This window comes from Eptesicus fuscus, chromosome 12 (assembly GCF_027574615.1).
Source record: "Eptesicus fuscus isolate TK198812 chromosome 12, DD_ASM_mEF_20220401, whole genome shotgun sequence".
NCBI classification, from domain to species: domain Eukaryota; kingdom Metazoa; phylum Chordata; class Mammalia; order Chiroptera; family Vespertilionidae; genus Eptesicus; species Eptesicus fuscus.
In genome coordinates this window covers 14,929,148-14,955,703 of record NC_072484.1, presented here as the reverse complement: position 1 = coordinate 14,955,703, position 26,556 = coordinate 14,929,148, and the positions used below count along the sequence as shown (strand labels likewise).

General features: G+C 38.5%; 1 protein-coding gene and 1 pseudogene across 1 annotated transcript in view; both read right to left on the bottom strand.

Moving 5' to 3' along the window:
* Positions 1-26,556, bottom strand: part of RALGAPA2 (Ral GTPase activating protein catalytic subunit alpha 2) — a 288,867-nt gene that overhangs the window by 113,055 nt on the left and 149,256 nt on the right. Inside the window, exons 24-31 of the mRNA XM_028144951.2 lie at positions 21,405-21,533; positions 15,070-15,198; positions 14,199-14,257; positions 10,311-10,419; positions 4,574-4,684; positions 3,190-3,258; positions 2,787-2,924; positions 919-1,102 (exon numbers count right to left, since the gene is read on the bottom strand). Coding sequence (XP_028000752.2) covers positions 919-1,102; positions 2,787-2,924; positions 3,190-3,258; positions 4,574-4,684; positions 10,311-10,419; positions 14,199-14,257; positions 15,070-15,198; positions 21,405-21,533 — 928 coding nt within the window. The remainder of the gene's footprint in view (positions 1-918; positions 1,103-2,786; positions 2,925-3,189; positions 3,259-4,573; positions 4,685-10,310; positions 10,420-14,198; positions 14,258-15,069; positions 15,199-21,404; positions 21,534-26,556) is intronic.
* On the bottom strand, positions 18,699-21,424 carry LOC103285789 (transforming protein RhoA-like; annotated as a pseudogene).

The window sequence follows — 26,556 nt, the reverse complement described above, 5'->3', positions numbered from 1 at the left end:
CACTCCTTTGTCTTTAAGGACGCTTTTACCCAGAGATCCATTCTTGGGCCTCGAGACCCACATTTTACTCAACTTTTTATTTTGAGACAATTGAAGATTCACGTGCACTTGTAAGAAATAATACAAAGGGATTCCAAATAGCCTTCACTGCAATAGTAGCATCTTACATAGCTATAGTACCATATTACAACCAGGAAACTGACATTGAAACAATTTAATACTCAGAGTTCACTAGATTTACATACACTCATGTGTGTGTGTGTTGGGGGGCGGGGAGCGTTGTGGCTCTATGCAATGTACGTATAGATGACATAACCACATTTTGACTCACATTCCAGAGTTGAGCTCTTGTCATTCTGGAGAGAAGGTTGGTTAAGGAGGACATACTAAGTCCTGACATTACCCACACTCTAAAATGGCCCCTATGCTGTGAACTGAGCTATCCTCAAACTGTGGCATGTAAATTCCCATCTCTCTCTTCAGGATGCTCTCTTAGTCTGGAACACTTCACAGTCTTCTCTCAGAGTCTGTCCGTCCTTGTAAGTCTGGCCTTGGTCCTTCTCCACGGGAAGCCGCTATGGTGCTACCAGTCCACAAATGAGTCCTTGTGTATTAATCCTGTCTCTCCCGTTAGATGTAAAGCTCCTTGGGGATAGAAAATGAACTGTTCTTGTGGGTCCCATGGGTCTGAGACATATGGTTCTCCAATAACACAACATTCAACTAAGGTGAGAAAAGAAAGGGTAGGGAAGAAACAGAGAAAAAGAGGAAAAACAAGAAAGGCAGAATTTTCACAGAGAACTCTAGAAACCAGGAATTTAACAACTAGAATTAAAAACAACACAGCAAGCATGGATAAAAGGCTATAATCTTTCCTTTTCCTGCCCACAAAAATTAATATTCTGAAAAAAATCTCACCCTCTTCAACAGTAAGCAGGTTGCCCAGGTCTGCTGATGAGTGATATTGGACTGGCTCAGAATTCATCACGTTTGCCAGTGGCAGGAAGGGGTCATAATCTGAGGATGACAGGTCAGCCAGGGTCAGTGTGTAGTGACTCTGTTGGGTGTATGTGCTTGAGCCACAAACACAGCAGTGCAGAACCTGTGAAAAACAGAAGGGAATGTGTGCCATGGATAACGCTCTGGCCCTTAGGACAGCGGTCGCCAACCTTTCAGGCCTCACAGACCACCAGTGGTCCACGGACCACCGGTTGGCAACCACTGCTCCAAAGGTTTCCTTAAACCAACGGTCGCCAACCTTTCGGACCTCATGGACCACCGGTTGGTGACCGCTGCCTTAGGAGGTAGGACTCCTGCTTCATAATACTTGAAAACAACAAATCCTTTCCATTCTAAAACACAGTCTTGCTATTAGCAAGTTTATTTGTTCCTTTCACATCAATGACAATAAATACATTCTCAAGTTAAAAAAAAAAAAGTAAAAAAGCGCCTATTTTGCCATTCTGTATGGTTGCACACACCTAAGTCCTGCTCCAGTCCACCCAAGGCCACGTAAGTAGAAGGAAATAATTTGGGAGACAAAGCCTAGCTATGGCATAAGACACAAGATAAACAACCCCCCCCCCCCACACACAGGGAGCTAGTGACTAGGAGGAGGTGCAGTGGGGGCTTCTGGGAGGCTAAAAACGTTCTGTTTCTAGAGTTGGGATCAGGTTTCACAGGTGTGCTTACTTTGTGAAAATTCATCAAGCCCTCTCTTATGATGGATGCAATTTTCTAGATGCATTTATACTTCAATAGAAAGTTTCCTTTAAAAATACAATGAAGAGTTATTCAATAAATTTGCGAATCATGTTAACTATGAGGTGACTTTTATATTGGTAAAGCAATTTTAAGAGACATCTTTTAAAAAAAGAGATGAATTTAAATGATTGTGGCTGCTTTAGTGGGTCAAGCCAGCCTCAAATAGGTTTATAAAGCTAACATAGCAACCAAAATCTTCAACTAGTGAAGAATCCATTTAAAAATACACAATACTTTTTTAGTAGAATTTCAACCATGGTTAAGTGGTATTTTTTTAATTTAATAAATTTTAAAATAAAAGTAATCAGTTAATGACATGGAATCTTTTAAAAAAAACTATTATTAAAGGTCCGTTAGCAAAATAAATAAACAACAGAATTGTCCTACATAATAGTAATTATTGAATGGACACCCAAATACTAAATAAATACATACATACATACATACATAAGGCCATCGCAGGACAGACTGAAGTCTGTGTAGAAGGACAATATAAAGGGTCCAGAGTAAATACCACACCTAGTCATGATTATGGGGTAAAATAGTACAATATTTTATGTACTATAAAAATGATGACGGTAATTATTTTGATGTGATACATGTCATTAATTTATTTCTTAAGATCTTTTAAGAGATTACTGGGACCACTATATTTTTTTCTTCCTTTGAAAAACAGATTTTTCTCAAACTGGCTATGGATATTCCTACTACATAAACAGTTCTTTTTTAAGTTAAGTAGATTTGGACCATGTTCCGTGAAAATTGGGGGATTTGATCAAACAGCAATTGTTTTAAGATGACAGTCATGTGAAAATGCATGCATCTTTCACATGGTAATCACTGCTTCTTACAATTATATCTGTCCTATTTTCCCTCCTTAAATTATTTGTTTCTTTTACCCTCCCTCCCCCTCCACTGCCCAATAAATTCTTTTCAAAAGGGCATTGATAAATAGGTAAATGCATAAAACCTATTTTGGTGATTCCCATACTCCATGCCCTCCAGGCCCAACTGAGACTCACCCTGTAGATGTAATCCAGCAAAGGGGCTCTGCGTGAGTGCTGCTCCTCCAGGGCCGCCGTGGACACCGGGCGGAGCAGGGCGCTCACCGGCAATGCCATGCACCAGTCCAAGAGGCAGAGGAGCAAGGACACAATGAACTGGAAGAGGAAACAGGCCCAGCACCTTACACTGCAGTCTTTTCAACTTCACTAAAGGCAATAACACACAACAGAACTGTCCCTGCATCATAGTAATTATTCAATGGACACACAGAAAAGGAATACATGAACGAGTAAGGTTTTCCCGAGGGTTAACAGTGAAAGATATTATAGAGGATATCCCTGCGTGTAATACTATTTATCATTCTGTTTTACATTTTAAAAAAACAGACTCTAGGCAAAACTTAGCCAGTGTGCCACCTACCTTCTTATCTGTTTCCACTGAGGAGTACTCTGCACTTGGTAAAAGAAAAGCAATTGTGGCCACAAGGATCTGTATAAAAGAAAAAGCCTCAGTCAAATAGACCATAGTGGCACTTTTGGAAGCCATATGGTAAGAGTCCCACGTGGCTTCCATCCCATTCTGTTGGTGGCAAAATTGGGGGCCCCAGAGAAAGAAATATTTATATCTGTAGTCATAAAATTTCTATCTTCAGTCTCCACACTTGTGTAGAAAGCAAAAAATACTTTCAAAAATAGTTATGAAAATGCTCCCATTTCGTTTTCTTATAAATTACCCAGCTCTACACTATTTTCCTAGTGTCACAGCACCATGTTATTTTCAAAGGTCTTCCATGTAGATGTAAATTATATGGTTGCCCTAAAACCCAATTCCATTTTGCAGCACCTTATATTCCTATGCCCACAGTTCTATTTCACTCTAGGCCACTTAAGGTAAAAAATCACTTGTGATATTTGATGTATCTCTGAGAGAACAAAGTGATCTCATTGGTGAAATTTGTCTAGGGCTGAGAAAAAAATAAATCAATATCACTCTCCCTCTAATACCACATGGAAACAAACCACATTTCCTTGAAGAGTTGCCACTAAATGTTAAAGAACAGGGCATGTTTTAAAGTGTACTGCTATACAAACTGGCAGGAACTGGTGTGATTTACCACCAGGCCCCTACAGGGGGAGGGTACCTGCTCCCATACAAGCAAGCATTCCCAGTGCAACCAACCTCCAGGACATTACGACTGAGATGATTCTTGCTGGTCCTCTGTTCCTCTCCTCCACTAGTTACCCTCACAGAGGGTATTAGAGCAGTAATCTCATTACAGCTGGCAATCACGCTATGGCAGAAGCACAGTCCGGGCCTTCAGTCTGGGAGAGACTCCTGGTTTTACACAGCAGTCCCCCACTCCCCCCTGCTCCTCCCACCACACACACAGAGGGCATCCTAACCAGCTGCCTACTCCTCCTTGGCACCATCCAAATTACTCTGGATGAATGAAGCCCAGGCTACAAAGGTCTCTTTGTTGTGGTCGTGTCTGCCTTTCAAACTCTCCAAGTGTAAGACTCTGCCCTGGAACACTGGTGGCTTCTCTATGTAGTGCCTGAAATCACAGCTGAGGAGACTCGTGTAGTAATTTAATAGTTCGCTCTCTAACAATTAATTGAGTATCTACAATCAAAGTCCCCAAAAATGTATACACACACTTTGAATAATTATAAAGGCAGTGTTTATTAAAATACATTTCATTTTGAAAATCAAGCTATCAGCTATTAAAGTGTGTATACATTTTGGGGGGGAACCCTGTATAACAAAAAGGAAATGCTTATACTTCAGCATTACAGAGACTTACTTCTGCAATTTTCAGAGGCAGAGAGGTTTCAAACGTCTGAAGCTTTTCCCAGTAGGAAACCAGCAACTGAAGAACATCACAAGCTGCCTGAGCCACGATTTTGTTAGGAAACTAGGAAAGGAAACAAAACCCCAAACTAAATGACCTCACTTAACATGTACATTATTACTAAGGAAGAACATAAGTTATTTCTTTATAGCTCCTTTTAGAGATATAGTTCCTTGTTTCGATTTATTTTTTTTCTCTTTATTGAATTTATGAGTGACACCGGTTAACAATTATAAAGGCTTCAGGTACACAACTCCACAACACATCATCTGTACACTGTATGTATTGTGTGTTCACCAGCCCAAGTCAAGTCTCCCTCTATCACCATGTATCCCACTTACCCTCCTCCATGTATTTCCTCTTTTCCCTCCCTGCCCCCTGCAATCACCACACTGTTGTCTGTGTCCATGAGTTTGGTTTTTTTTTAATCCCTTTACCACCACCACCCAGCCCTCCAAACCCTCACCCCAACAGCTGTCAGTCTGTTCTCTATCTATGAGTTTGTCTCTATTTTGCTGGTTAGTTCATTTTGTCCATTACATCTCATATGAGTGAGATTATATGCTACTTGTCTTTCTCTGACCAGCTTATTTCACTTAGCATAATGCTCTCCAGGTCCATCCATGTTGTCGCAAAGGGTAAGATTTCCTTTTTTTTTTTTTTTTTTTTTACAACTGAGTAGTATTCCATTGTGTAAATGTACCACAGCTATTTTTATCCATTCACCTACTGATGGGCACTTGGATTGCTTCCAAATCTTGGTTACTGTAAATAAAGCTGCAATGAACATAGGAACGCATAGATTCTTCTGAATTAGTATTTCGGGTTTCTTTGGATTTTTGTTTTGGTGAAAAATGTGTCCTATTATCAGATAGTTTATACATGATCACCATTCTATAACTACCTCTTGTCCAGATGAGCTATATTAATTTACACAGCATTCTGTAGAAACAAATAACTATCATTTAATCATTTGGAAATTAAAACCATAACTTCAAAAGGTTTTTTTATGTGATCACATAAATCCTAGTGCTGACTAGTAGGAAATTTAAATTCAGTGCATTATTGAATATCTGCTGCTTGAACCTTTTACAAGATAATCATTTTAGCGCTGAAAAATCTTCATCGACAGCTCTTTAAGGTAGATGTTACCTTCATTTTACACAAGGAGAAATGGAATGATCAAATGACTTTCTATCCTAGGAAATTAAACTTAACCCACATGTGTAACATAAAAAAATATGAAAAATTTGGGACTACGAGAACAAGACTCATGAGTTATGATATATTCAATTATTTTGTGTATGTTTCCTGAGCCTGCATGTGTCCAAGGTCCTCTGGCTGCTTAAATTTCTTGTGAGATGGCATGTCAAAGGGGTAACCCCTGCAAAGACTGTTGGCGGAGGGTGCATGAAAGGCAGGGCACCCTGGCCAGAACCTTGGGCTACACTGCCACCTATACCTTTGCCAATGACTCTGTGTCCCTGTCTAGGGAAACCTCTGGATACGTAGCTTAGTTATTTCCACACCAAGGAGCTCCAAGTCACATGAAGCAGACACCAACTGACTTGGATACCACACAAACAACACAGAAAAGCTAACCTTTAGCACTTCATTGACTAATGTAGAGGATAAGGAAGAAGGTGATTAATTTAATTCTACAGAATAAACAGTTACTGACTACCCCTTCCTGACAGGTGCAAGGTAAACTCAGGGTAAGAGCATCTGCACTCAAGGGCTCTTCACACTGTCAACCAGCCATCCAGGCCTCAGATGACCTGATTCTCATGGGCATCTCTCATCCCTCCAACACTCTGGCTTACTTCTGCCCCAGGGCCTTTACACCTGCTCCTTGTTTGCCTGGGGCACTCATTTTCCAGATCTGCATTCGGCTGATGCTGTCATATCTTTTAGATCATAGCACAGCCACCATACCCACACAAAGTTGCAGTCCACCCACTCTAGCTCTTCCGTTTCATCCTGTCCCCCTGCTATCGTTTCTTTATGACATTAATGGCTGTCTGAGCTGATCTGTTATGTTTGTCATTTATTAAATTTAGTAGTTTTCTGGTGGAGTCTTTAGGGTTTTCTATGTACAATATCATATCATATGCAAATAATGAGAGTTCTACTTCCTCCTTTCCAATTTGGATGCCTTTTATTTCTTCTTCTTGTCTGATCCCTGTGGCTAGGACTTCCAGTACTATGTTGAATAAGAGTGGTGAAAGTGGACATCCCTGTCTTCTTCCTGTTCTAAGGGGAAACAGTTTTGGTTTTTGAGTGTGATGTTGGCTATATGTTTGTCATATATGGCCTTCATTATGATGAGATATGATCTATTCCCACTTTGCTGACAGTTTTTATCAAAAAAGGGTGTTAGATTTTGTTGAATGCTTTTTCTGTGTCTATTGATGTGATCATGTGGTTTTTGACTTTCAATTTGTTTAGATAATGTATCACATTTATTTATTTGTGAATATCGTACCAGCTTTGCATCCCTGGAATAAATCGCACTTGGTCATGGTGTATGATCTTTTTAATATATTGCTGGATCCCATTTGCTAATACTTTGTTGAGGATTTTAGCATCTATGTTTATCAGATATATTGGCCTACAACTTCCTTTCTTTGTCATGGTTTTATCTGGTTTTGGAATTAGGGTAATGCTGGCCTCGTAAAATAAGCTTGGGAGTTTTCCCTCCTCTTGAATTTTTTGGAAGTTTGAGAAGGATAGGTGTTAGTTCTTCTTTGAATATTTGGTAAAATCCATCTGTGAAGGCATCTGGTCCAGGACTTTTATTTGTTGGGAGTGTTTTTATTGCTGCTTCAATTTCACTAGTTGTAATCTATCTATTCAGATTCTCTGATTCTTCCTGATTCAGTTTTGGAAGATTGCATGTTTTTAGGAATTTATCCATTTTGTCCAGATTGTCCAATTTGTTGGCATACAATCATTCATTAATATTTTCCTAAAATCCCTTGTATTTCTGTGGAATCAGTTGTTACTTTTACTCTTTCATTTCTGAGTTTATTTATTTGGGTTCTCTCTCTCTCTCTCTCTCTCTCTCTCTCTCTCTCTCTCTCTCTCTCTCTTCCTCTTTCTCTTTCTCTCTCTCTCTTTTTGATGAGTTTGATTGAAGGTTTGCCAATCTTGTTTATCTTTTAAAAGAAACAGCTCTTGGTTTTCATTGATCTTTTGTACATTTTTAAAGACTACTTCATTCAAGCTGGAGCAAGAGAGGTTCCTTGGCTTTCCTTAGTCACCTTCTCTTTTATTTCTAAAATGGAAATAGTAACAGAATGTACAGGAGAGGCAGATCCACATCCATGCACTGTGCTGGAACACTTGTGACAGAGTTAAGGGCAGGTACATATTTTTCTGTTGCCTTATGTTTTTCCTCATATTTATAGAAATTTTTGAAAATTTGTATAAATAAAAAGAAAAAATATAAACCCTCATATTCTTTTTCTCTTGTTACCAATTTCCATCTCTCTTCTATACTACATAAATATATAGATATGTACATCTGTACATCTCATTAATTTCAAGATAATATCAAATTATTAACATCTTTTCCAGGAAAGGGGTAAAGATGGGGGGGCATATTACATTAAATATACATTTCTAGATTTAAGAAAAATTCAAATTTGAAAAACAGATCTTAGAATTGAAAAAATAAAATATTAAAAAAATGAACTGGATACTACAGATACACAATTGATACCCAACTTTTTCCACTTTTATACGTGAATATTTCTCCATGGCTTTGGGAGTCAGCGAGAGTATCCTGCACGCCACATTTGTGACAAAGCCCAGACATGAGGCCAGAGTATCTTGGGTTTGACCCTGACAAGCTCTATTATTCTCAATAAACTCATTTTCCTCATCTGTAAAGCAGAGCTGGTAATAACCCTTCACCTTATGTGACAGTTCTAAGGATTAAACACAATGACCAGGGTCAGGGTTCAGTTCCCTTCTCAGGGCAGAGGGAGCACTCCTAAGTGATAATCTTGGTTTAATTAATTTTCAATTTCTCTCCACAGGGATCACCAGCAAGCGTTTCTCCAGCTCTCAAGACATAAGGGCAATCCCAAGTGATGTTGAGGAGGGAAGGGAGAGGACAGGGTGACAGAGGGAGGAGGTCAGAGGGCACACCTAGGGAACAGGAGCATTGAGTTTGGCCAGGAAGAGTGGTGGGTGAGGAGGGTTGCCATTAAATCAGGCTACCAAGGAAGGCAGGGGCCAGACCAGAGGGCTCGATGCTGAGACACGGGCAGGGGAACACTGGCGTTATCCTGTGGGGCTGACACACAAAAGGCAGCACAGGGGCTGCCGATGGCCTGGTGAGGACTGTCACAGCGCCAGCTGCAATGGCTGTTATTATTAGAGCAGCATGTGGCAGACAGCAGAGAAGGGCTGGCAAGAGCCTGGATGTAGGTGATAGACAGACAGTTCAGAATTCAGCAAGGCCAGGTTGTCGCTCTAGAGCAAGCATGTCAAACTCGCGGCCCGCCATGAGGCATGCGGCCCGCCAGCTGCGAGTTTGACATGCTTGCTCTAGAGCCTGGAACAAGTTCTTTAACTCCTCTGCACCTCAGTTCCTCCACTGTAAAATGGAAAATTACCTAGCAATGGAGAACTTCCACAAACCTTCGGCACAGTGCCTGCCAGGGGCTGGCCACTTATTCATTCCAGGGGTGTACTAACAGCAATGCTAAAATTCGTACCATCATTTCTAAGCAGGAGCCAGGAAAGGACCCAGCAGAATTTAAGCTCTGGTTTAAAAAGTGGCCTCACAGTGCGTGTAAAAGTTGACTTTTGTCTTTCATGCCACACAGATCAGCTCTCAGTGCTGGTTCCATCACTTATGCATGCATGGCTGTGGGATCACAATCTGAATTCCCTGGCCTTGCCTTCCCTTGGAGTGACACAAAGATTGTGACATCTACCTCAGTGCTGTCATGAAGGTTAACCAAAGCACTCAGAGACTTTAGCATGAATCAGGCCCAGCATGAGTACCCGGTAAATGGCAGTTCTTCTTTTCATTAACAAAGCAAAGGCAGAAAGATGTCCTAAGAGTGCCCAAAGCCCAGCTGGACTGTAAGCACTCAAGGTCATAATCAGGACTGTTATGTCTCTCCTAGTCCCACCTATGAGGCCAGCGCACAAAATCCCACTTTATTGTCATTCCCACCAGGTGTCCTGCTTGCCACAGGAAATGCCCAGCTACCAGGGGAACCCAATTTGCCACTGAACTTGGTCTAGAAATGCTCAGACTGGAGGACCGGTTGCAGTGGCCAGTCGGGAAGCAGCCATTGGTGGCCTCTCTTGAGAACCTCACAGAATATTCACCATGGCTCTCAGAAAAATATATATTTTTAAATTAAAAATACCCTTTTGGTGCCCTGCTGGCATGGCTCAGTGGTTAGGTGCTGACCTATGAACCAGGAGGTCACAGTTCGATTCCCAGTGGGGGGTGTGCAGAAGGCAGCCGATTGATGACTCTCTCTCATCATTGGTATTTCTATCTCTCTCTCACTCTCTCTTCCTCTCTGAATCAATAAAAATACATTTTTAAAAAACACCCTCTTGGTAATGGAGGGGGGGAAATGGGGCTAATTCAAATAAAAACTGGTTGAAAACCTAGAATATGGCTTAATGTCAAATGTACATCATGAGCTGGTAATACCTTCAAAGTGACACCTATCACATTGATGGCCTCTTTCAGCTGAGGATGGCTCGTACACTGTGCAAGTTCTTCACATATCCAGACCCCGAGGGAGCAAATGGCAATGCATCTTTTCAGAAAGAAAAAAGGAGGGAGACTTGCATGAAACTTAATGTTTTAATTTAATTCCTGGACCAAATTTTCTTGGTATTTTCAAATGACAAAATATTTTTAAAAAGTAGCAAAATTTACATTAACAAAATGTCTTCTTGAGAAAAAAAGGTAAGGTACCTTACATAGACCAGTTTTCAGGACAATTAGAAATATTGAGAATGGTTAGTAATTCAATATTTAATAAAATAAATGGTATATTTTCTTTTAATGTCACAGCCCATCAACATATCAACCTATCTTTGTTTAAATTAATTTTAAGTACATTTTACTGCTTCGAGATATTTTTGAGGAAAAATAAAAAATGAGGATGTTAGAAATTGAGTTTGTAATTGTTTTCCTTAAAATAAGATACACAACACCTATCGCAAATAGAAGACAGATCCTATATTTTATTGTAAAGAATATTTAAATACAACTTTCAAAATAAGTCTCACTGTTATTTCTCTTAAGCAATGTATTAAGACAAAATAGTTTTTGAGTTGCACAGTCCTTTACAAATTACCTTTCTCAATTACAAATCAATTTTAAATAGTAATTCTCTTTGCAACTGATATATTCAACTATCTTTTACAACAACCAAAAAAGTCATATGCCTGTTATCTTTTTTTATGAATGCCGACATACACACAATTAAAATATTTGCTCCCAAAACTGCTTATTTTCAGAACAAAAAGTGGATTCAAACCACTACTCAGAATCAGACATTGGCTGTAATGTGTATTCGTTCTTTGTAAAAAGAGGTCACATCCACTGCCAATCACAATGGACATACTGCTCAGCTCTCTACACTGAAAGTTCATTTGTATTCAATATAATTCCACAATTAAAATCAATATATTTTGAGGTTTTAAAACCACTAAGTTTCATTGGATTCTCACCTCTTTAAATTAGGATAGACTAAGTGCATCAGAACAAGCACATTAAAAATCCTTTGAAGATTGTGTCACCTTCTACCAAAATTCACTCAGTAAAGCAATGCAACTCAGTTTACAAGCTGTGCCCGGCCATTTCTATTTCTCCAACACCAGCATTATCAGGAGTTCCACACTATTTTAACCCTGGATTCCTTCCTGTACAGAACTGTCTAAATCTATCTCTTCTCTTGCCTAATTCCTTTGCTTATTTTCATCTAGAAACTGTACTTTGCATTCTTAGTTTGCATATATTACTCTATATTCCCAGGTACTAATTAACCCAGACTCTGTTCAATCCACTAAAATCTATACAATTTGGAATTATATAAAAAAACTTCATTTTTTTTACCATTTTAAGAGCCTCTCTTTCTTTGTGTGCATGTGTGTATATGTTTAGGAGTGTGTGTACTAGTATATGAATGATTTTTTTTACAACCCATTAACCTATTTGTAAAAGGTAATTTGTTAAGGGCAAAGATCTCTCATTTCTAGGACCTGCATTACTCTGTAACTATTAGCTTTGCACTATGGAGAACATTTGTGACCCATAAAATGGTTTTATAATCTAAACTACTCTCACTTGCTTTGAGTTTTAAAGCCACACTAGCTTATAAGAGCTCTTCCATGCTATTTTCTCACTTTGAAATTTATTATTTAACATTCCCATTTAGCATCTTCCAATTCTAATACTCTCAATTATTCCTCAAGCCTAGGTATCCTTGCCAATTAAGATTCTCTGTATCCCAAGAATGTCCTTTGTGATCCTTAATGAGTTTTATCTATCAAGACTTTTTTTTCTTTTTTTAGCTAATGGCAATACTGCTTTTACTCTCCTCTGTATTCCAACACACTCTCCTGTTTAGTACCATCTCATACCACTCCAATTTATACAACAAAACTTCTAATTTTTTTCTTAATTTTTCTAAATCATCACTCACAAGTATACTACATTCTTTAAGACTCCTCCATTTATTTGAAATCTCAATCATATTTAAGTCTGTGTATTTATCTACACTTACCTTCCCTTAATTTCATTGTCTGATTCCTTTTATACACAACTAAGAAAGACTGACCATATCATTTCTATTAAAGAAATCTGACTTTCTACACTCAAGGAAAAGGGTTTGAAAAAAAGTGCTGTCAACACTTGTTGAAGGGTTCAATATGGTGGTTAAGGGAAATGGAAAAATAAAGAATTTTCCCCAAACTTCTGTATTAAAAAATCTAGTTAGACGATGGTACCATTTACTAAGATGCAGTCTGGGAGACAGTCAGAAGACTCAGTGGTTTATTACAGTGTGTTAAGTTTGGATATGTTAAGATAGCCTAGTTGAGATATTAAGTAAGCAGTTTAATATATAAGCCTGAATATATTATGGGCTCACAGTAGGGTCCAGGTAAATAAATTAAATATCATCAGCAGGTAGGTGGAATTTAATTTCTGATTAGAATGAATAAGAACATCTAGAAGGTCACAGAGAGAGAAGAATCAAGTCACTCAACATTCAAAGGTTTAGGGAGAAGAGGGAGACAGGGAAAGAGCAGGTGTAGTGGTGGAGAAGCAAAATCAGAAGACTGTGTTTTAAGAAACTGGCAATGTTGAGGGTAAAGATAGACTAACTTCAGAATTAGTAAGGTAAGTATGCATATTAACATTTCTAAGGTAACCTTTAAAAGAACTGAAAGGGTATCTATGACTTCTAAAAAAACAGGTGTAATAAATAGAATGTGGAGAAAAAAGAAAAAGAAAACAAGGAAGGAAACAAGAATGAATAGGAAGGAAGGAGGAAGAAAGAATAAAAGGAGAGGGGGAAAATGAAGGCAAGGAGAGGGGGAAAATGAAATACTGGGAAGGGCCAATAACAAAGTAAAAAAAAAAAATAGATGAAAGATTTACAGTTTTTGCAAAAAGAGAATTTAAAAGAGAAGAATACAGAAAGATTAAATTTAAAAGGATAGAAATTATTATTAAAAAATAGCTGGCTCAGTATCAGACAAGTGGTCTTTAAGATAAAAAAATTACCCTTAGAGATCAAAAGGGTCACTACATAAATATAAAACATTTAATTCACTATAGATCTAACTCAAGTTCTTTGCAGCTAATAACATAGCTTCAAATATATATAAAACAAAAATGAACAGATACACAGGGAGATTTTAATGTATTTTTCTCAGTAAATGATCAAGTGATAAAAAACTAAAAATATTATGGAATATTTAAAGGACACGATTAAAAAAATTAATAACATTATTTTCCCCCAGATTAACCCAGACTCTGTTCAATCCACTAAAATCTATACAACTTGGAATTATATAAAAAATTTCATTAGACACATCTAGAATACTATACCCAACAACTGGAGAACAATGTATATATGCACTGTTTTTCAAGCATGTATGAGACATTTGCAAAAACTGACTACAGATAGGGTCATAAGGCAAATTTCAACAATTTTTTTTAATTACTTTATTGATTAAGGTATCACATATTTGTCATCAACCCCCCCTCAACAATTTCTAAGACTATTATCAGGCAGACAGCATTTCTGACCCACAATGCAATTAACTCATCAGTAGCAAAAAAATAAATAGAAATAACCATGTTTGGAAATTAAGAAATATGTTTCTAAATAAATCATAACTCAATGAAGGAATCACACTAGAAACTGGAAAAAATTAAGTGAAGCATTTTCCTGATATAATATTTGTTATACTTTTTAGTGTAAGGATAATGTGAAAGAATGTGTTTAGTAAAATTGTGTTTACACACAAATGTATATCATAAAAATGTAAAATGGTTTATATTTTATTCAACATTTACCTTGCACATTCACTTGGTTCCTCTGTGGCATTCTTCAGTAAAATATTTATGAGGTAATGCTAAAAAAACACAATTAAGTAAAATTAAAACTCTGTTTAGTAGTTGGTTTCCCGCATGTTCTGACTGTTCCAGGCAGTTAGGAGCTCCTAATGGACCCAGGAACCTGGGGGAGGAAACACGGGACTCAGGGGGAGCCCCTGGGCAACTAAGCTGGTCTAGACAACAGAATTCCTGGACATACAACAAAAATGTAGCAAAGCCAGCGAGACTTCCAGACAGGAAATCCCTGGTTTTATTTTACTTTAATTGGATTACATATAGCACACTCAATTATTTATTGTAATTATATGCTACAGGTAGATAGCAGATTGATCGATTCTGAGATTTGAAATGCACTTTTGTTTGCCCCAAAATCAGCAGAGGAGAGAACAAATGTTTACTTGTATTCTCTAAGGAATAATTTGGAATTTCAAATTATTAGTAGGAATTAATCAGGCCAGCAATGAAATTGAATATTTAGCTTATTCAATTATTGTTTTAAATAAATTCATTTGATGCACTAATGCAGCATAATTAAACCAATAAAATTATTATAAAGGATGATTTGTTACCTAGTTATGACCCATAGGCATGATAAACAGATCTAATAAAAAATACCTGAGGAACCTATCAGTTTTAACTATAGTATTCTCTGAATCTCATACATTTAATCTCCCTAAAACAGCCCTCTAAAAAACACAACTATTGAAACATTTAAATGATATAACAAAACTTTTAGATAATCAGGTCACTGTGTAATAATGGAAGAGACAGCCATTGAGCTAGAATGGTAAAGTTCTAAACTTGAGATTTAGTCAAGTGCATTATGTACCTTGACATCTTCGGTTCCTGTGATGACTTCACCAACTTCCGGCACGGACTGCAGCAGAGGGATCTTCTGGTAGACGTTGGGAAAGCAGACGAGAGAACCGAGAATGGTGAGAGCTTCTGAACGAGGGGCCTGCACACAGGAAAGGGAAACACATTTTTCTTCTTATAAGTTAGAAACTTTAAATAAGAGACAACATGTTTTACTTATTTTATGACCATGAAAGGGAATCTTTATAATTATTTTATCTTAGATAAAAAACATCAAACTATGCCTGGTTATTCTCCCGCAGGTGAATACTTACGCAGGAGAGATTTGCCTAAATGAAAAAGCTAACTTCCACGGAATGAAAAATATCATTATACTTGAATATAAACAAGCATTGTGAACAGCGGTCTGCAGATTAACTCTCTCATGACTGCTTTCCGTTTTTTGTAGTTTTTTTTTTTTTTTAGTCTTATGTTCTTGACAAAGCAGGGTAAATTATATCAACTTAATATTAGTTTTGCTGTACAGACAGTTAAGGAAAATTCAAAAGGAAAAGGGGTTGGGCTATCAGAAGGTAGAGAAAGAGAGACGACAGACACCATCTACCTAATTTCCCGTTTCACCAAGAAATGCTTAGCAAAATAATATAGTGTCTGACATACAGTGAAGTACAAGACCACTTGTTTGTCATTACTGGAATTAGGTATACAGTGGAACCTCAGATCTTGAACTTAACACATTGCGGACCAGTAGTTTTATTGCTAGCTTTACCGAGTGACCAAATAAGTTTCTATTGAACGAGTACAAAAAACGTTTTACATAAATGTTCAAGGCATGCTTTAAAATTAAATACCTATTGCATTTTGAAGTTATTTATTACATGTTCTTACAAGCTAATATCTTTTTGAAGTATGATACTTTGTAAAACACTGTGTAATACTAGTATGAAGCGAGAATTCTCATGATCCATCCTCAATGTGTTAATTCAGTTCAAGAAGGCTGTTCAAGAATCAATCTGTTCGAAAACTGAATCATTTTTTCCCATTAGAAATAATGTAAATTGAATTACTTTGTACCAGACCCCCAAATGATTACCTGTTTTAACCTTCCTTAGATGTAAAATTGTAATATTTGGCTTTAGATGTCTAACGTATTGTTTAATCTATAAGCAAACACTTCTTTTCTTAACTTTATCAAACCACCCCCTACTAGTCTTAAATGAATCACTTCCAGCACTCATTCTAGGGGTGTCTTTCAGGAAGCTGGCATGCAGCATCTTAGCTTTTTCACTTATCACGCCTCCGAAATGCTGTCACAAGCTAACTGCTTTTCCTTTATTCAAATCAACAACAGTTTTGGGTTTTCTTTACCTCTTCAATGGCCTGTGATCATTGTTTCTTTTACATCCTTAGAAATAGCACTTTTAATGGTCTATTTATGTTTAAAGATTATGCTAACTGTCCATTTCACTAGCAACAGAAATAAGCAAACAAAAATAAACAAACAAAAACCTCACAAAAATATTCACAGAACAATTTCCCGAGACATTAACAAGGTAATACTTAGGTCTGACAAAATTGACTTCTAAACAAAGGCCATAAAAAGAGACAAAGAAGGTCACCACATAATACTAAAGGGGTTGATACAACAAGAAAATATAACCCTTGTAAATATATAGACACCCAACATAGAAGTACCTATATATGTTTTTAAAAGTCTTGGAAGACTTTACGGAAGAAATCGATAGCAATACAGTCATAGTAAGGGACTTTAACATCCCAATGACATCACTAGGTAAGTTATTCCAGACAAAAATCAACAAGGAAACAGCAAACTTAAACGGCACAATAGATCAGATGGATTTAATTGATAACTACAGAGCATTTCATCCAAAAGTGGCATTCTTCTTAAGTGCACATGGAACATTCTTAAATGCTAGAAAAAAAAATTCTTAACAAATTCAAGAAGACTGAAATCATATCAAGCATTTTCTCAGATCACAATGGCATCAAACTAGAAATCAACTACAATAAAAACATTCAAGCACACTGAGGCTAAATAGTATGTAACAATGAATGGATTACCAATGAGATCAAGAAAGGTATCATAAACTTCCTGGAAACAAATGAAAATGAACATACAACAATCCAAAATGTATGAGCAATAGCAGAAGCAGTCCTAGGAGGGAAGTTCACAGCATTACAGGCCTACCTCAAGCTACAAGAAAAAGCTCAAATAAACAGTTTAACCCTAAATCTAAAAGAATTAGAAAGAGAACAACAAGAAAAGTGCAGAGTCTGTAGAAGGAAGAAAATAATAAAAACCAGAGTGGAAATAAATGACATAGAGACTAAAAAACAACAACAAAACAAAAAAAAAACAATACAAAAGATCAATGAAACCAAGAGCTGGCTCTTTGAAAAGATAAGCAAGATTGACAAACTTTTAATCAGACTCATCAAGAAAAAAAAGAGGACCCAATTACATAAAATCAGAAATGAAACAGGCAAAGTAACAAGTGACATAACCGAAACACAAAGGATTGTAAGGACATAGTATGAACAACCATATGCCAACAAACTGGACAACCTGGGTGAAATGGACAAATTCCTAGACATACACAATCTTCCAAAACTAAATAGGGAAGAATGAGAAAACCTGAATAGGTAGAAGCAGTAATGAAACTGAAGCAGTAATCAAAAATATCCCAGCAAACAAAAGTCCTGGACTGGATGACTGAGCACATTTTGCAAACACTGGATGCCCACTACAGAGCTATGCCAATGAAGTCTGTTCAGGAGAAAGTTCGGAAGTGGTAACTCACTAGGGTATCTTGCAGCTGACCGATGACAGGCAAGATGTGTTAGTTATGAAGTAGTTACAGCCTAACTCTCTTTCTAGAAAGAAGCAAGAAGTTAAGAAATTCCTTGGTGTATCAGTTGGGAATGCCGAGGAGGGCTCTGAGAGGGGTGTCAGAGGACCCAGTGTGTGAGGTGGGTTGGACATCATTAATAATCATGGTTGGCTTCTAAATACTGGTAGCAAGATGATTTCTGATTTGTAATCTTAGGTAAATTATCCTATATAATAAAAGCCTAATATGCTAAGTGTCCAGTTGCCTGGTTGTCTGTTCAACCAATCAAAGCGTAATATGCTAATGTATGCTAAGGCTGCTCAACTGCTCACTATGATGTGCACTGACTACCAGGGGGCAGACAGTCGTCCAGTCAACCAGTTGCTATGACGTGCACTGACCACCAGGGGGCAGACGCTCTGACTGGTAGGTTAGCTTGCTGCTGGGGTCCGGCCAATCGGGACTGAGTGAGAAGGCCAGACACGCCCTGGAGCCCTCCCATTATCCCTCCCCAGCTGGCCAACCTCTCGCGTCATTCCCCAGCCCCGATTGTGCACCAGTGGGGTCCCTCGGCCTGGCCTGTGCCCTCTTGCAATCTGGGACCCCTTGGGGGATGTCGGAGAGCCAGTTTCAGCCCGATCCCGCAGGCCAGGCGAGGGACCCCACTGGTGCACAAATTCGTTCATTGGGCCTCCAGTAGATTAAAAAAAAAAGGCCAGTAATCATACACTAAGGATAATAAACAGCACTTCCAGTTGAACCGCATGAGAGTTGTGCTTGCAGCAGGGTTTCACAAGACAAGGCACCCAGATTTTTTCTTCTCACTTCTGGTTTGCAGAGCAGCTCACATGGCCATTTCACAAACGTCCCTCACTCAGCTTCAGTCTTTGCTGAACACTCCATGTAATTAAAAGCGCCAATGCTGTGTGCCACATCTCTGCCTTCTTCTGGGTTTACCGGCTCCTGCTTCATCTGGCTAGCTCCTGCCCTGAGTGCTCATCATTCCAAAGATCCTTCTTGTTCCCAACCAGGATGATGGGCAGGTTGGGACAGAAATGCTTGACTTTCAGAGTTCATTTTTGTGGGATGTTCTCTAAACTATCAGGATTATCAGTGGAGAAACACATCAGTATAACACTGGTGTCCGGGAAGGAGAGGGGCCTCAAGCGATCATAATCTTCCTGCCCAGCTGTGTCCCACAAAGCCAACTCTATTTGCTTTCCATCCACTTCAATATCGGCCACATAGTTCTCAAACACCGTAGGTATATACACACCTCTGGGAACTCACTAGGCCTTGTTAAAATGATGAGAAGCAAGTCTAGCCACAGGCTCCATCACCAACAATCACAAATTTCTTCTGGATGGCAGGCATTTCTTTCTAATGTGCTGCCAGGCCTGTGTGGCAGAAGTTCTGCGAAGTGCCTTGAACGTCTCAGATGAGAAGCACTCAGGCAACGGCTCCCACTGCAGCCTCGGAGACGAGGGCAGGTGGCTGAGGAGGCAGCAGTGGACTAATGGGAGATAGACGCGAACAGCGGCGGCAGGGGGAGCTTGAGCAAGCAAGGGTGGACAGGGGTAAACCAGTAAAGCTAATTTTATTTACACCATTTGAAGAGGAAAAAATGAATCTGAAAAAGTAAGTTATACTGAGCACAAATGTGAGAAGCTCTTTAAATTTACATGTTTAAGACTCTTCTCTCAAAAGGCACTGAGACACTGCCCTAGTAGGCGAGGTAAATGTGGAGATTACAAATAAAACTTTTTGTAGCTTTGAATACCCATTTAGTCAGCCTACTTTCTTCTAATTTTTTTAGTACAGGAATTCTCCACATTAATAAGAAAATATATATTCATTTTCTAGTTAAAATGTTAGTGTTCTAACATTTAAAAATATTTTATACTAAACTTCTAACAACTTATACAATAATGAGAAAAACTTTACTAATAATGTACACTCGCCCTGGCCGGTGCTGCGCAGTGGTTGAAGCGTCGGCCAATGCACCGAAGGGTTGTGGGTTCGATTCCTGGTCAGGGGCATGTACCTGGGTTGCAGGTTGGATCCCCCATTGGGGCACATGAAGGAGGCAGCCAATCGATGTGTCTCTATAACATCGATGTTTCTCTCTCTTTCTTTTTCTCCCTCTCCCTTCCTCCCTTCCACTCTTTCTAAAAATCAATGGAAGAAATACACTGAGTGGCCAGATTATTATGACCACCCCATCAGTACTTCGTTGGGCCACCTTTTGCCTTCAATACTGCGGCGATTCTTCTTGGCATGGACTCCACGAGATGCTGAAAGGTGATGTGAGGAATCTGACACCATGCCTGATGAATAGCACTGTCCAGTTCTGTGAGATTTGATGGTTGTGGAACCAGCTGCCTGATGGCTCTTTAACTTCGTCCCACAAATGCTCAATTGGATTGAGATCTGGTGATTGTGGGGGCCACCTAAGCAAGGTAAAGTCTCCCTCATGTTCTTGAAACCACTCCTGCACAATACGAGCACCGTGGCATGGCGCATTGTCTTGTTGGAAGAAGCCATCTCCTTTGGGATACGCCATCAACATGATAAGATGAACTTGATCAGCAATGATACTTAGGTATGTTGTGCTATTCAGATGTTTTACCACACGAATTAAAGGGCCCAAATCATGCCAGGAAAACATGCCCCAAACCATAACACTGCCCCCACCAGCTTGAAGGGTTGTACTCATGCATGTGGGGTGCATGCTTTCATGCTGTTTCCGCCAAATTCTCACTCTGCCATCTGCATGATGCAACTGGAAAGGTGATTCATCGGACCACATGACTTTTTTCCAATGCTTGACTGTCCTATCCTTGTGTTCCTGTGCGAATTGGAGACGTTTTATCTCGGTAACTGCAGACAGCAAAGGTGTTCAAATAGGCCTTTGGCTTCCATATCCCACACAATGCAGTGTATGGCTAATTTGCCTACAAATGTCAGGTGGTTATAATAATCTGGCCACTCAGTGTATCTTTGTGTGAGGATTAACAAAGAAAATAATAATGTACACTCAAAATCCTATCTTTATTATGGACATCTCTTTATCTCTAACATTTTAAGAAAAGTTCCTACTAGACTTCTAATAACCAAGACAATAATGAAAAACAAACATTACTGATAACAGACACTTAAAATTCTCTCTTTATTATAGACATCTATGTCTGTGCCATTTACTAGCAAATGCTAGTAAGATTCTAAGAGACAAGTCCTGCTTCTGACTGTGTGAATGAGCTGAAAATATTAGTGAGGGTGATTTTTCACACTCTGGCCTTTTGATGAAACGCCTTTCCAATAGCAGTGTGTCATCTTATCCTACAATTTCACACATCAGCTGCCAGGGCATCTACCCGAGAGCCCAGTTTCACATTGCACTAATGAGTCAACACCTGTTAAGAGTGGAGAAATCTGAACCTTGTTAGCGACTGTGAAGCCTCCTGGGAACGTGGATGCTGAGCATTGTCATACTCACCGCCAGCATGTCTGTCCCGAGGACCCTGGCAGCAGCCGTGATGAAGTCCCCCACCAGCATTGAGAAGCCAGGCAAACCCAGGGAGAAAAAGCGGGGTGGACAGTGCTTTATAATGGTATTTAAGATATCCTAAAAGGGAAGGGGAGAAAACGCAAATGTCACTTTCAAGAACAAAATTCCAAAGGAGGCAGTTAGTCTCTACATGACCACTGCCTGGTAACCTAAGAGGGCGCAGATCATAGAAATGTCTCAGTAAAACGGACACTTGCAGGTGAGTTCGTCTAAGAGCTGTTGTACCATTTTACAAGTAAAAGAATCGAGACACTAAACTGTATGACGACTTGTCCAAAATCTGAATTGTGGCATTGGGACTAGACACTTCTTGTCTTCCACCTATAGGTGAGCTCCTTGGACAAGCTAAAGGAGCATTGAGGTAAATACACAAATAAGACCTCTGTTTATATAGCCCTTTCCATATCCTTCGATTTTCAAAAGTTCAGCATATTGTTACATTAAAAAAATCTTAAAGCAGACAAAGAGATGGAAATTTTTATTGATTTGTCGGGTGATTCCACATTAAACAATTTCATGTGCCATGGTAGTGCTGTGATCGCTCATACTCCAAGGGCAGGAAGTTGGTGTGGCTCTGAGTGTAAGTGTGATTGCGAAGTACAGTGCAACGAGCAGCAGTAGCCTTTTCACAGCATGCAGGCCACCAACCGCCCAGACACCTGGCGCTCCTGTGTCTGCCACAGCCTCTCCCTGGTGGGTGGCTGGCTGGCCTATGGCAGACCAGACCAGGACTCCACTGGACAGCATTCATGCCACCCATGGTCAGGCCACATCTACGAAACCATCTGTGTGAGTGTGTGTATGCAAGGGAGCTTAGTAAGAAAACCAAAAACTTTTTTTATGCAGTTCTAGGCAATGCACATTAATCAAAAAAGCTAAAGTACTATAGTTATGTTACTTGTAGTTATACAACTTACAGTTAGTCTCAAAAAGCAAATTTTTTTTAAAAAATCTGGGTTCTTTTCTCAGATTTTAGTGTGACTATTTCAAAAACCCTTCAAAATAATCCAAATTTCATTTGATTAAATTAGAGCAAGGTAGTAGCAACATGCTGTATTATAAAAACGTCCTTTGTAATAAAAATAACCTCACTTAACAATTTCTTATGTAAAAAGAGAATTTTTGTGTTTACATTTAAGACTAATATTTTTCCTTACACAGTGGACTCATTAAGTTTCTAAAAATTGTGCTGTTTTTATATTCTTTCTTTAAAATGACTGTACAATGCTTATTCTATTAGAGCTCATATATGTATGATAAAGAGTTCAGCAAGCACTAAAGTTTTAGAATTTCAGCAAGCTTTTTCTTATGCCAAACATAAACAGGTAGATAAATAGATGGACAGACAGATAAAAGGAAGGAAGGAAGAAAGGAAAGAAAAACCTGAACCACACTTCTTGCAAGTTAATGTTTAAACCTGCTTTAATCACGTCCTTTGATACACTTTAGCGTCCGTATCAGCCAAGGCAAACATTCTAAGGGGCTGAGCAGATGGATGCTGCAGTTTAGAAAGTGTGTGGTAAACTCATGCTCCAAGAGTGGAACAAAAGATCCACCTTTTTCATAATTAAGCCTCTGATTAATGCCCTGGGCTCCTCACCACACACCTGTAATTACTCACAGAGGTACGCATTGTGCTGGGCCTTGTCTCGGAATATCAGGCATCAAGCTATCCAGCAGCAGATGGGAGCACATTTCTGTTGACATATGCTGCAATGAAAGGATTCGTGCAAACCTGGCTAGCAAGGTAGCAGAATGCCATGCATTTGAAGATTAATAATGCAAACAACCATGATGTTAACTTTGTTATGTTTATAGTGTTAATTCCATCTGTTGAGATGAAGAACTAAGCCTTGAACACTATAAATTTTTAAAATCTTTAGCCCACACTTAAATAAGCCATTTTCACAACTGGAATTCAGAATTATAAAATGCTTTTCTGGGATAAGTTTATGGTAATTATGAACTAAATCCTTTAATAAGCTAAAGCTGAAATTTGTAAATGAAATCCATTTTGCTTCAAGAGATTCATATGTGTAAAGACAATGACCTGTAAGTGGGGCATTCACAAAAAATCACTACGTTGGCATTGATGCTAAAGACAGCAGAAATGTGTGTAGCCGAGGTAAAGTGCCACGGCCCCCCTACCTCTGGACCGTGGCCAGTCACATCAACGGAACCTGTTTCTATGGGCAAGAAGATTGGAAAGAGAGTGCAAAATAACAGATGGCTAGCCTACCCTGCCCTGCCACCCACGTAAGACGGAGCCCCAATGAGAAGCAGGGGCCTGTGCTGCCCTGGCCAGCTAAAGATGGCACTGGAGTAGGTTAATGTGCAGGTTAAAGAGGGCAATATATGGCCAGTCAGCCAAATTATGGCCATCTACCTGCTCAGTTTGCTTATCCACAGTGAAATGGAATAATCCAAAGACTTCCTCTTCATGAAGACATTTTAAAATTAGGCATAGCTGTGTGGTACTAAAAAGAGAGTAGCAGTTGTTTTCCCAGTAAAGGGACATCCACAAAATATTCCCCTCATTTCTAGTAGAATCCTCTTTCACCTTCATGGCTATAGCTGGGATCTTCGGAAATATAAAAAAAGCTTGACACTCTGAACCTTGCTTCACCGCTTCCCAAATGTCAATTATTCATGTACAACCTCATGCTATTGACGTGTCCACATCCGAAGTGAATATTATTTATCTGTTTTTCAAAGTAACAAACTTTTTTGAACTTAAATAAGATTATTCTGGAAAACTAGTAAGTTGTCTCATAAACAGAAAATAACCCTTAGATCAATACAATAACAGCAAACCAAGACTACTGAATTTTTGCTAACTGTCGCTGTCTGACGGAGGCTCTCCTTGTTAAAAGGTGGTTTGCATCCTAGAAGGATAGAAGTTCTGTGCTCACTCCAGACGTACTACCAAGGCGAGTCCCAAGGACTGGAAAGCGGCCACTGTTCCCACCATGCAATTTGACGCTCTAGTGCTACCTTCATTGTGACCACCAGTGGGAAATGTCCCGCTAGAACTGGGACCACTAGAATATGTGATCATGGCAGATCATGTCTAGAGCTTCATGTTTCTCTTCCATAAAATGGGATGATTTCCCTTTAGAGAGCTGTGTCTAATGGTACACTAGATATGAACACAGGCCTGTGTAAAATGAAAAGGGCCATACAGAAGTAAAGAGTGACAAGTGAAAAAAATTTTTTTGTCACAAATTGAAAGGACTGTGAAAGATTTCACTTTCTAGAAGTCACTTTGTAGAATTATGTGAACTATTGTTTTGCTGATATTCAGAATGAACATTTTAAAACATTTCAAAGGTGGCACATATAAGTCTCTTAAATTACATTATCCCAGAAATTAAAAAACTCTAGAAATTAATACCTTAAATAAAATCCTTAGCAAAGCATTACAAGAATTAGCCAGAGTGTATAGGTGAAATAAAAACAGGGAACTGATTTTTTAGATTTCCTAGGTTCCATTTTTTTAAGGAGTTCGAGAACTTACCCCAAACAAATTAATCTGGTAGCAAAAATTAGTTTCTTTTTCACACTCTACACAGACTAAAAACAATAAGCTAAGCAATAAGCTCAATGAAAAATGTACTTTAAAACAGAAATTGTTCACTCTTGAAAATTGACCAGTTTAAAACATAAACGAAACTCTTCAAGGGAAATAAAATTCATTCTTCAAAATGTTGCAATATAGTGAATAGACCACAAAACTGGTATTTTTCTCTTGTTTTTGGTTGAAAGTCCACACACATACTACACTGAATGTAAAAACCAGATTGTAAGATGGTAATTGTGAATTTGCAGTTTATCAAAACATTCAGGTTTATGAGAAAGTAACTGGTGAGAACATCTGTCTCTTATCACCGATCTTACAAAAAATCAGGTAATTCAAACAGAGGCGTGTTGTTTCCTCTCCTCCAAAGCACAGTTCTATAAACACAAACCACATTCAGCCGGGTAAATGAATCGCTTTAATTGAATGCTATGTACACAGTAACTGGAAAAACCGTAAGTGATAAGAAAAAAACATATGGTGATGGCAACAGAAATTGGTTTATTCATTTTGCATAGTGTAGTTTCTTTAGTTCTCTTATAATTGACCTTTAGAACGACAAATGTGTAAAATAATTTTGTTTATTATGGTTCCAAACCTTCCAACAATTACACAAAATGAAAATTTAAAAGGAAGGATTCATTCTGGAAGCATTTCCATTGTTTACATAATTGCACAGCTATAATTTAGTGCTCGTGTTGTTATGGGGAAAAAGGGGCCATTATAGGCCATTTCAATTCAAAATATTGCACAGTGGTGTCAAAAATGAGGGGAAAATGTTCACTTTAAAATAGTTTAAAATGGATTAACCCTGTAAACAAAGACATTTCAATATATTCTACAAAATACAAATGTTCAAGAAGTCGCTATCCTTCAAACAGAATTAGAAATATTGCAACTGTACTTTCACACCAATTACATATATATTATTCACTTAATATTTGCTCAGGGCCCAGCAGATGATGGCTGTAACATAATAGCCAGCCATCTGTCTCCCTGCCTCTCCTTGGCGAACTCGCCTGATCCTCGGGAGCAAACAGATCCGGTTATTCCACCTAAAGTCACTCGGACCTTCCAGAGGCCAAGCAGAACAGTTAAGAAATGAAACCTATGTATGCAAAATCACTGAACTCTTCCTTTAACTTTCTACTTTAAGAAAACCAAAATGCTACACAATAAATGACTTCATCGTTATTTTTCAGAGAAGATACCTGTCTTTAGCATAGAAAATTCTATAGGAAGCTCTTATTTGGTAAAATGGGTAATGTTCAGATCTGCTTATCCTATTAATCTGATTAATTAAAAAAGTATGACTCATACCACATCCAAGTGCAATTACTAATTATCACAAAATTTGAATGCAAAGGGATATTTTTAGCATTAAACCTACAAATAATTTAAGCTTCCTTTAACAATTCAAAAATAGCCACAATCTTGCAGTTTTCTAAATACATAGTAAACCCTCGATTTTGCAGACCTTAATTTAATGGACTTCAGATTTAA